General features: G+C 34.8%; 1 protein-coding gene across 3 annotated transcripts in view; it reads right to left on the minus strand.

The window, feature by feature from the left end:
* Positions 1–12,971, minus strand: part of PNPLA8 (patatin like domain 8, phospholipase A2) — a 66,684-nt gene that overhangs the window by 36,778 nt on the left and 16,935 nt on the right. For all 3 annotated transcript variants that reach the window (XM_090287365.1, XM_090287366.1, XM_090287367.1), the window contains exons 4-5: positions 7,308–7,459; positions 3,014–3,108 (exon numbers count right to left, since the gene is read on the minus strand). In XM_090287365.1, coding sequence (XP_090143491.1) covers positions 3,014–3,108; positions 7,308–7,459 — 247 coding nt within the window. The remainder of the gene's footprint in view (positions 1–3,013; positions 3,109–7,307; positions 7,460–12,971) is intronic.

Raw genomic sequence — 12,971 nt, forward strand, 5'->3', positions numbered from 1 at the left:
TGAATTTGGCAAAATAGCAGACTAAAAATAAATATACAGAAATCTAAGGCATTTCTGTACACCAATAATAAAATATCAGAGATAGAAACAAAGAAACAAAAATCCCGTTTACTATAGTAACAAGAAAAATAAAGTACCTAGGAATAAACTTAAGCAAAGAGATAAAAGACCTGTACTCTGAAAATTACGTAACATTGAAGAAAGACATTAAGGAAGATACAAATAAATGGAAGCAAATGGAATCAACATCATCAAAATGGCCATACTACCCAAAGCAATTTACAGATTCAATGCAATCCCTATTAAAATACCAACGACATATTTCACAGAGCTAGAACAAATACTCCAAAGTTCATATGGAACCAAAAAAATACTACAAATAGCAAAAGCAATCTTGAGAGAAGAACACAGCAGGAGGAATCACAACACCAGACATCAAATAATACTACAAAGCCACTGTGATCAAAACAGTCTGGTAATGGCATAAGAACAGACATATAGATCAATGGAACAGAAATAAATCCAGGACTATACAGTCAACTAATATTTGATAAAGGAGGAAGGAACATAAAATGGAGTGAGAAGATCCTCTTCAACAAATGGTCCTGGGAGAACTGGACGGGGATGTGCAAAAAAATGAAACTAGATCACCAACTTACACCACACACGAGAATAGACTCAAGATGGATCAAAGATTTAAATGTAAGCCGTGACACCATAAAAGTCCTAGAGGAAAACACAGGCAGGAAAATTTCAGATATCCCATGTAACAATATTTTCACAGATACGTCTCCTAAGGCAAGAGAAATAAAGGAAAAAATAAACAAATGGGACTACATCAAACTAAAGGGTTTCTGCTCAGCAAAAGAAAACATCAGCAAGATGAAAAAAAAACCAACCATATGGGAAAACATATTTGCCAATGATATCTCAGACAGGGGACTGATCTCCAAAATATATAAAGAGCTTATACGACTCAACATCAAGAAAACGAACAACCCAATGAAAAAAATGAGCAAAGGAACTGAACAAACACTTCTCCGAAGAGGATATACAGAAGGTCCATAGACACATGAAAAAATGCTCAACATCATTGGCCATGAGAGAGATGCAAATTAAAACCACACTGAGATACCACTTTACACCAGTCAGAATGGCCATCATCAACAAATCAACAAACAACAAGTGCTGGCGAGGATGTGGAGAAACGGGAACCCTACTGCACTGTTGGTGGGAATGCAGACTGGTGCAGCCACTATGGAAAACAGTATGGAATTACCTCAAAAAACTAAAAATGAAACTGCCTTTTGAACCAGTGATTCCACTGCTAGGATTATACCCGAAAAATCCTAAAACCCTAATTCAAAAGAACTTATGCACTCCTATGTTCATAGCAGCACTGTTTATAATAGCTAAGTGCTGGAACAGCCTAAGTTCCAATCTGTAGATGAGTGGATCAAAAACTGTGGTACATTTACACAATGGAATACTATGCAGCAGAGAGAAAGAGGGAACTCCTGCCATTTGCCACAACATGGATGGAACTAGAGAGAATTATGCTTAGTGACATAAGCCAGGCAAAGAAAGAACAATACCACATGATATCACCTAATACAGGACACTAAAGAACAACATAAACAAATGAACTAAATAGAACAAGGAGCAGAATAACAGTCAATAGGGGGAAGGGGGGAGGGAGAGAAGGGGGATAAGTAAATGAAGGGTTTAGTCAAGGAACGTGTATAAATGACTCATGGACATGGACAACAGGGAGGGATATGATTGTGGGAGAAGGGGTGGGCTGGGTGGGGGGGAGCAGTGGGGGAAAAATGGGACAACTGTAATTGAAAAACCAAAAAATAAAAATTCTTTTAAAAAAAAGAAAAAGAAAAGTTTTCATAGTTAAATCAAACTGGGATATACATATTATTTTCCAGTTCTTAAAGTCACAATGCATTTTTAACACACTAAAAGATCTCAGAAGTGCCTCTGTAAAGAAAGCTGTTTAACTTCATATAACCCAACATTTTCCAAATATGCTAACATCTTGAAGAATTAGTATTCAGCATAACATCGGAGAAATCACTGATTATGCTTTTGAATCATTCCTGCGACTGTTCTCAGTTAGTTTTCACAACTTCTCATACTTGACACAGATAATGTGGACAAATCATTTGATTTTGTTGCTAGTGGCCTTTAGAAGTGTTATAATTTTTAAGAAATAAGAAAAAAAGGATGTAGAAATTAAAATCTATGAAGATAAACTAAAGTCAGAAGTTATCATGTCAATAAAATACAGCAAGGATTTGCAATAGGTATCCTGAAAGATTTGATGTGAAGGGGTGGGGAACAGATGGGTGAGAGAGCTGGGATAAGGAAATAGAAAAATAAAACAGAAAGAACAAAAATTCATCTGATGGTGAGTCAATAAAAACAGAAATTATTCAGTACAATTGTATTCTAAGTTGCCAATTTCTTCTAAACAAACATGAAACTGTTAATTTTAAATATGTATCAACTAGCAATATTAAAAACAGCCTTTAATAAACACAAGATTCTCACACTTATCAATTTAAATTCTGGCTTCAAACAACCAGATTAAAGAAAAATGTTAGAAGAAGCAATTATCTTACAGAAGGACACCTCTCACAAATCAGTACAATCTTATCCATATTTAATATTCTATTGGTTCAAGTACAATTTGCGTACCTACTGTCCTTCCATTTTATCACTGACCTTCAGGTGACTATATCATAAAGCAATAATTCATAGTTTGTAACCTATCACTGTGACTTATTTAAAAAATATTAGAAAACATATTAAAAACTTTTTTCTTAATGTTAACTTATTCTCAGTAAATATTTTTAAAAGTTCATTAAGCAAACCAAAGAATTAGTCATCATCAAAACATGAAATTAATACTCATCATTTCAAAGAATTATCTTGAATGTTAAGTGCTTAATGTTCTTTTTCTTAATGCACTGTTAGGATAGACCATTCCCATAATAATTACCTGTGCTTACACCACAAATGTAATCAAACAGCTGGTGAACTGGCTTCTGAGTAAGTTCAACTAATTTTCGCAGTGTCTGAAGAGCAACCAAACCCCTATAGAAAGGACAAAGGCAAAATGAGAATTCCTGTTTCAAGGAATGTTAAGTTACTGAATAAAACAATCCTAAAAATTGCTTTTCTAAGCTTATATGCTAACATGAAAACTAGTAATATAATTTAGCATAAGCAAAAGTTGCTGAAGTTTTTAAGGTGACTTTTGAATATCCAATATCTAAATAATGGTACAAAACCTGTGCTATAGCTGCATGTTTTAAAACTTATAAAGACTACAAAGATATGCTAATGTAAGATGAAAAAAAAATTGTCAATATAAGATGTAAAAAAGAAAATAGCCAAATTTCCCTGGCTGGGTAGCCTGGTTGGTTAGTGTTGTCCCGGCTGCAAGTCCAGTCTTTGGTCGGGGCACATACAAGAACCAACCAATGAATCTATAAATAAGTGAAACAATAAACTGATGTTTCTTTCTCTTTCTAAAAAATCAATAAATTAAAAAAATAATAATAAAGATAAAAAAAATAAAGAATACCCCAACCGTGGAAAATACTTAAAGCCTCCACTCACCAGTTTAGGGATGCCATATATTGGTTTCTTCTCTTACCAATATACTGGTAGTTGGTTACCTATGCTTCTATACGATTTTGTTTTATATATTTCACTAGTCATATTTTTAAGCTTTTATTCATTTTTTTAAAATTCTTAACCTTAGGACAATGTTCTACATAAGGATGTATTAATTTATGCTACTGACTTTATTCATTTCTGGATTCTTGCCAAAGGCCACAAATAATTTCATAATGAATATGAAAGATGAAACAGTCTAGGAAGCGTAGGTCAATTCAGGGTGTGTGTAGGCCAATTCAGGGTGGACATTTCTTTTTAGAAAAGTTTTGTATATTTATTTTTCAGTTATAGTTGACATATAATATTATATTGGTTTCAAGTAAACAACACAGAAATTAGACATTTATACAATTTACAAAGTGATAACCCCAATAAGTCTAGTAACCTGACACCATACATAGTTATTAAATGTTATTGACTATATTTCCTGTGCTGTACTTTACATCCCCATGACTATTTTGTAACTATCAATTTGTACTTCTAAATCCTTTTACCTTTTTCACCCATTCCCCCAGCCCCCTCCCATCTGGCAGCCATCAGTTTGTTCTTTGCATCTATGAGTTTGTTTTGTATGTTCATTTACTGTTTTTTAGATTGCACATGTAAGTGAAATCTTCTGGTATTTGTCTGACTTACTTCACTTAGCATAGTACCCTCAAAAATGTTGAGAATATTCAGAGATAATGAAACATTATAATCCCAAAACAAGATGTGGGGCAGAGAAGTCCTGGAACATAATGGTGGTCAGATATCACAAAATAAAATTGAGAGTGCCAAACTGTACTTTGATACTGCTAACAGGAAGTCACCAGAAAATTAAAAATGCTGATGCTTATTTTAATTGCAAGAAGTAATGTGGATCTGAAGCGTTAAGAGAACATAAGATGGCTTATAAGAGAGCTCTGTTATGAATTGAAGGTGAGACATGAAGAATTAAAGAATGCTGGATAACTATATTCAATATGATCTCCATTAATTATAAAAATGAAATAAAACATGCACATATTCACACAAAAATATCTGAATAAATCAAAATATTAAAAATAATACTAAAATTCTAAACTATGATTTGTTTTACTTTATATATATATTTTCTATGAAGTTTTACTTGTATAATAAGAAAGAAAACTATTTGTAAATGCTGTATGTCGAAATTAACTCAGGATAAATTTAAAAATAAATATACTTGCCAGGTTGGTTCTATAGCCTAACATTGTACCAGGCTTTCTTAAGCAAAAGAAAGAAAAGATAAGAATTCTTTGTCTTACAAACCCTTATATCTTACTCCTTTCAACACAAATTTCCCATTCTGGCTGTTTTCTCACTTTCCCCTAAACCAGCAGTTCTCAACCTGTGGGTCACAACCCCTTTGGGGTCCGAATGACCCTTTCACAGGGGTTGCCTAAGACCATCGAAAAACACATATATAATTACATATTGTTTTTGTGATTAATCACTATGCTTTAATTATGTTCAATTTGTAACAATGGAAATACATCCTGCATATCAGATATTTACATTATGATTCATAACAGTAGCAAAATTACAGTTATGAAGTAGCAACGAAAATAATTTTATGGTTGGGGGTCACCAAACATGAGGAACTGTATTAAAGGGTCGCGACACTAGGAAGGTTGAGAACCACTGCCCTAAACCAAGGTTTCTCTCAACAGTAGCATTACTGACATTTTGGGAGGCATAATCCTTGGTTTTAGAGGGCTACCCAATGCCTTGCAGATACTCAGTAACAACTGTCTTCTCACTAAATCCAAATGGCAGCCCTCCCAGTTGTGACAACCAAAAATGTCTCCAGACACAAATGTCTTCTAGGAGGAAAAGATGTCTCCAGTGGAGAATCACTGATCTAACCTTACCTTCATCTTAACCCACCTCTAGGTTTTCCCAAATTATCTTCACTCCAATTTCCTATGACTTTTCAAACTCCCATTCTAGGAAGTCAAATACTTATTGGTCATAAGCTCTTTTTCTCATCATTTCCCTCACTCTAAACAAACATGTGAATGTCCTTTAATGTTCTTCTTTCAGATCTCCACTTAAATGTTTCTTCTTCAAAAAGGAAGTCACAGTCATGCTCACTCTTCTTCATTGCACCTATTACTCAATAATATTTTTTTCTACTTGTTGTCTGCTTCCTTCTCTAGAATAGTAGCACAATGAAGACTTGGATTTTGTCTGTTTTATTCACTGAGTCACACCAGGATCTAAATCAGTACTTAGAAAATGGCAGACACTTAATCACTACTTGATAGTTGACTCAATGAATGACACCATCCCTCTCAACTCCCCTGAACTTAATGGCAGAGAGGACTGGCTTATTCCTACATCTCACTGAAATTCCTTACTCACTTAACTGCCATTTTTACTTTTCATTGCTTGGAACCAATTCTATGAATTAGAATGATTCTCTCCAATTAATTACAACTTTATCACAAGAATGATGTCCACCTTCTTGGATTATTTCACCTCCTTAAGAATGATCCAAAAGGTCTTCTAATACTTTTCTCTCTATCTTCATGTACCAATTAAGCACTTCTATGTGGAAGTGTGATACCTTATATTCAACAGGTCAAAACAGAACAAATTCTCAATATCAATCACCTCCTCCTTTATCCTGGCAATTCTGTCGTAATCATCCATGGGGTTTATACTTAAGGGTGTCCCCTTTTTTCTTCCAGTTTTTTTGCGTATTGTTCCTTTCTCTTTCTTCCCACTCGCCACCACCTGAGGTTAGTATTTTATTTTCCTCTGCCTAGATTATTAAATAGCCTACTCCTCTCATTACTCACACTAAAGAATTTGGCTCACATGCAGGACTACAGAATTTAACAAAAACATAAGCATACTGAAGAGTGACTGGCAAAGTAGATATACCAGAGAAGGAAGTCAGAGAGATAAATTAATCCAAGAACAATAGGCAAGGCATGTACCATGAACCTAAGAGGTAAGAATAGAGAGATGTGAGGAAACTGGAACCCAAGCTAGCAAATTTGGGGAAAGGTTCATAAAACCAAGCCAAAGAATTTAACTAACAGTAGTAAGAAACTAGACAATCTAAACAGAGTAAGAAACATGGCTGGACTGTCAGAAGAATGAAACTTGAAGTTATAATTATCTCCTTCTGAGCTAAAAATGCATTTAACAATTCTAGTGTGGCACTGGAATTGACATCTGCAAGTGAAGATGTTGGGAGTCAGGAAGCTACTATATGGGCTCCTTTTATAACCATCATTTTACTAAATGCCAGCTGACACACAGGTAATATAAATATAATCAAAGAAAGTGAACATTATAAAACACTGCCAAGATTTTAAGAGAATCTTGGTTGATAAACTGTCCTAAGTTCCAAAATTGTCTGAAAAGACCAAACTATTAAAAAACAAACAAACAAAAAAACCCACCCAGGTCAAATTAAAAAGAAATTTAGATGTATTAAAAAAGCCCTGAAATTGATCATGTAAAGTAAGAAAAACTATTCCATGTTTTATTTTAAAAATTTGATTGTGCAATGATATAATTACACCAAATTATTATTTTTTAATTCCAGGCTGAAATGGAGTTATAGTTTTTTAAAGTCATTTTTTCAGTCTTACCTTGTTCCTCCACCATCAATTGTGAGAATTCGAATTCCTCTTCCTTTCACTGGATCCACATAGCCAATTAAAGCCAAAATTTCTCTAACTGCAGCCTGAAGAGTTTCATCCTTAATTTGTCTCAATCGTAATAAGTATGGAATAATTTTCTCCTATATTGAGAAAACATTTTTTTGTTGCTTTTGTCAAATCAAAAGTGAAAATATACGATTATTTGTAAACAACACATGTATACCATCACATTGCAGTCAAGGTTTATTACCTTCTCAGTAATCTTAAATGATACATTAATGCTTGACATATTAATGTCAATTAATATGTAGAACATATGTCCTAATATTCAGGTAAAAAATTTACCTCTATCCAAATATTTCCTTTAAAGATGCAATGCTTAACAATTAAAAGAAAACGTAATTTGCTTAACACAAGTTTACAAAGAACATTACAACAAAAGGTTAACATTATAAATTTTATACAATATTTTGTCTAAATCCCAAAGTTAAGATGAAACTGCTTCATGGTAATTATTGGAAATTAAACTTACTATTAAAAGAAAAAAAAAAAAACATTTTGCATACACTGAACATGGAACACAGCGGTACCTCACAGTGATATGTGAAAAAAAGTTAATTAAGTTAAGGTAGAAGGGAAAAGCTAACCATTACAATTAAAGTTAGTTTAAACAAACCTGGGACTTCAAGATACTAAGCATTCAACTTGTATTGTTGAGCAGAAGAAAGAGCTTAAATCCCATAGTTCTATGTTGAATTTACTACACTCTCTAGGTTCTGTGCACAGAAGCATCGTATCTGGTCAGTAGCCCAGATTAAAGATTTAAAGGAATAGTTGAGTTGCAGCTATACTTGTGTTATGTAACTTCCAGTAAGTCAAATAACTTCCCAATGTATCACCCATTTTGTTTCTTTCTTTAAAATAAATCAAATGTAAAATACTATTGTTCTAATTTTTTTTCAATTTTTTTGTTTTATTTGTCCTTGCTTAGTGTTGGCCTCCAAGGCCCTACTAGAGGAACCAGAGCAATGCTGGTGCATGAAGATGTTAATTTCCATTCTTGTAGCACAGAACAGTCTCTTTGTAAGACCATCTAGAGAGCTTGATTTAAAAAAAAAGTGCCATCAGTTTAAAAGCACTGAAGAGCTATTGAAGCCAAAAGGGCAGGAGGGGCTAAGATTCTGGAAAGAGGATAATTGCTGGGATGTGAGCTTTTTTTTCCCTGGAAGCATTTGCTGAGTTGGAGAAGAAACTAAAGACTGAAAAAGATTGGTGCAGACAAAGGGGAGGACAAATAAACCAGTTGATCATTTAGTCTCATGGGTTTGGAGCTACAAAACTGAATACTTGAGGGGTCTCAAATCACAAGGCTGGTTTCACCTCAAGATATTTGGTGAATTCTTTATGTGGTCTGGGATATTAAAGCTGAAAAACTGGAAATGAGAGTGCAATTTTCTTGTGCTCTTGAGATTTTAGGGCTCAGGAGGGTAATGGTAGTAGTGGTCATGAACACACTGCAAGGGCTCTCAACTGCAAGCACTAGAGACACATGACCTAAAAACAGGGCAAACTAAAGTTCTCAGCAAATTGTAAGCCAGCCTTAACCAGATCAGACCCAAACTGAATTAAGGTCATCAGTGCCCGGACCTATGATTCAAGCAGAGGAACAAATAAACTATCTCTGGAAAAAGAAATCATTTGATACTATTTATATCTTAACACTTTGAGTGCCAACGTCGCTGTGAGTGACGCTGATAAATTTTCCCAAAAGTGCCAGCATTGCTCCCGGCGACTCTTTTTTTGATGGCTATAAATGTAAATAACAATGGAATAATTCGTATTTTATGTTTTGTTCTTTTTTGTACCTCAGGTTATATACTGATATAATTTTTTCTCATGTTGATCCAAATTTCAAATGTTTATGCTTGTTCAAATACTGACATAATAACTTTTACTTACATTTTAAACAGTCCTTTTAATTTCATTTATCTTTGCAATAATCGCCGAATCTCTATGCAGTGTGCATGATAAGGAAGCTTTTGCTAGTGGACATTTTCACTGCTTCACAGTATAGTATTAGCATTTTTTCCAGTGTCTTGGCAGAGCAGGTTTATTGCTCTTACAACGGAAACGCGGAGAGTCCTTGAGACATTTGACCACCTCATATGGATAGATAGGAACCTGAATATGGATATGATATAGAGTGGGGGACCTTATAACATCTTACAGTGAGTCAGTCTTTCCGATGTGGGGACATTGTTAACTGAGGAAATGTGAAGTGCTGCATCTTAGGTTCATTTCACCAGCAATGGAATCATGAGTGTCCTTGAAACATTTGACCACCTCATCTGGAGAGATAAGGACGTGCTATCCTCTGACAATGAGTCAGCCTTTCGTAATGAGAGGAACGTTGTTTACTGCAAAAATGCTAGGTGCTGCATTGGCTCTCAGGGTATCCCTCTGGTAGGTTGTAAACACAACGAAGGTTAGTCTCTCTCTGCGTTGGGGCAGATTTGGATATCACCACTGCCTGACGGTGTTTGTGGTAATTGCTGTAAACGTGCACTTTCTTCTGCTTTGAATAAAAAGTATCCAAGTTGGTATTCTCTGGGTGAAACGATATTCTTATCATACTAAAGTGGATCATTCTTCTGTGCTCCAAGAGCAAGACTACTTTCCAGAGTTGTAGATGAAGAAAAGGATTCAGTTGAACTTTAGTCAGGGAGTGATCTTATATGATTCTTATGGCCAGTATTCATTCATTTTGCGTCCGTGCCTTTTTATACTGGAAAGGCATTTATAGAAAAACTGAAGAGTGCCCCAATGAAGAGAAAGGAAACTTTGCATGAAGAAGAAATTTCTAAATTCATCAGTGATGAATCGAGTGATGGCGATTTTGTGATAAGTGATCTTGAAAGCAGTGCATCTGAAGATGAAGTGAAGATGAAACTGAACCATCTTCTTCTGAAAGTGATGCTAGTGAAAGTTGTTGGGTTGAGAGGGATGCAGATGGGCAGGACACAACACAACTTCAACATCAGTTTGCAGAGCTTGCAGGTTTGAAGCATGCCCCCCGACTGATTCTAAGCCAATTGCTTATTTTCACCTCTTCTTCACTGAAGTGCAGCTGAAGCTGATGGTCACCGAAACCAACAGATATGCACAACAGTAGCTTCAGTCACACAAAAACTTATCCCCTAATTCTAGAGTGAGTTCTTGGAAACCAACAACAGTTGCAGAAATAAAAGCTTTTATAGCTTGTATACTGAATGTGGGCATAAGTACTAAACCAAGCATGTACAGCTTATGGTCGAAAAGAAATCTTTGTAAACTCCTTGGTTCTGGCACATGTTCTCTCATAACTGATTTCAGTTATTGCTGAGGTTTTTTTCATCTTGTAAACAATTCCAAAATCCCCACTCCCGATGATCCATCTTATGACCCATGTGCTAAATTTCAGCCAATAGTTGATCACACCAATCATTATCTTTCAGCATTACTATACTCCCTACCAACAATTCAGCATTGATGAGAGCTTGGTTGGTACCAAAAGTCACAGCAGATTATTGCAGTACTTGCCAAATAAACACCATCATCGCTGGGGAGTAAAATTTTGGATGATGTGTACTGCAGTCTTAAATTACTGTCTTGTATTCTATGCTTACCTTGGAGCAAAAAGTAATACAAAGATGATGTGAAAAAACATGGTTTGGCCTATACTGTAGTAACTAAATTGCTTACCATAGGAAATTATACGAATAAAGGTTACCACATCTTTTGCGACAGTTTTTTTAGAGTCCCCTGGCTAGGTACCTCTACTCAGTAGGGACATACATTACAGAAACACTTCGTAGGAATCAAAAATTTCTCCCTCACCAGATTCTACAAAAGTTCAATGTGGGAGAGGTAAGATTTTTTAGAAATGCCTTCCTATTACTGTGTGGGTTTAGGGAAAAGAAATCTCAAAGAAAGCAGGTATTGCTCCTTAGTTCTTATTCAGGTCCAACAGTGTTGAACATAGCATCGAAAACAAATGACACCAATTTCCAAGCCAGATATCATATTGGAATACAACCGATACAAGGGAGGCATAGACACGTCTGATATGATGCTTTACATGTATTTGGATGAGAGAAGAACACTAAAGTACTGGAAGAAGGTTGTGTTCAATGTATTATCAAGAATGCTGCTGAATGCATACATTCTTTATAAGGAAATTTTTTTAGGTGGGAATAAACCAATGTCTTGCTTGAACTTCAACACCTCCATAAGATAAGAGCTTGCCAGATAATGGCATGAGGTTAGAGACACTGTTAACAAATCCAGCAATGAAGAAGATCCTCCAGGTCCTTCTCACATATATGGTATAAAGATGATTCCAGAAAGAAAGCTAAGATTGTGTAAGGAATGCTCAACACCAGAAAGAAAATCAGGTCGAGAACAGTATGTGTGAGATGTGACAAAGGGCTGCATCCAAGATGCGTCAATAGCCACAAATGTTAATATATAAACATTTTACTATTATTGTATTATTTTTGCATTTCATTTTTGTTTATAAACTGTTTTTTACTGCTGATATCTATTGATATATGTCTCTAGTGTGAATGCCATCTGTGTTCATTATTTTTTTGTACATTATGAAGTGTTTTTTTCCAAAAATGTATGCAATATTTGGCATACTTTTTGCTTGTTATCCATGTTGCTATGTTTTTTCAAATTATAATCATAAGTTTTATATTATGCCATATATTATACTTCAAAAGCCATATTGAAGGAACTTATTTTTTCTAAAATAACTGTTATAATAAAATAATTTTAACGCAATACATTTTTTGCTAAACTGCATCAAAGAACACTGCTTACAAAAGAGGAGTGTATTTACTGTATTGCATGAAATTTTCAGCAAATTATTTTAATAGTTTTTATAGACATTTTTCATAAACTCTGCATTTCTCAGCAAAATAGCCTGGCATTTCTCACATGAATTTTAGCAATTATTCATGGCACTCAAAGGGTTAAGCAATTTTTAAAAAATTCACAATGTCCAGCATCCAGAAAAATTATACAGTATGTGAAACCAGTACCAAATGATCAAAGACCAAGTGGAGATCCTGATGTAATAATCATTAGTAAAATATATTTACAAATACCAAAAATAAAATTACTATCCCCAACCTAGAAATTAGTTCTTTTTTAATCTAATGCAAGATGTGGAAGACACTGACATTGGAAAAACTTTAAACACTGAATGCTTTGATCTGAATATTTGTGTCCTCTCAAAATTTATATGTTGAAATCCTAACCTCAAAGACCATGGTATTAGGAGGTGGAGCCTTTGGGAGGTGCTTAGGTCATGAGAGCAGAGCTCTCATAAATGGGATCAGAGCCCTTATAAAATAGGCCTCACAGAGATCCCTTGCCCCTTCCAGCATGGGAGGACATGGGGAGAAGGGACCAGCTAGGAACCAGGAATAGGGTCTTCATCATAAGTGATCACCTTGATCTTGAACTTCTAGCTTCCAGAAAATATACCTCTGTTGTTTATAAGCCACCTAGCTAGTATTTTGGTATAGCAGTCCAAATGTACTAGTACACTGAAGGAGAATACAAGATAGTCCAAATAAGTGGAAAAATATATCATATTCAAGGCTT

Source organism: Furipterus horrens, unplaced genomic scaffold (genome assembly GCF_987537825.1).
Source record: "Furipterus horrens unplaced genomic scaffold, mFurHor1.1.pri manual_scaffold_9, whole genome shotgun sequence".
Classification (NCBI taxonomy): Eukaryota; Metazoa; Chordata; class Mammalia; order Chiroptera; family Furipteridae; genus Furipterus; species Furipterus horrens.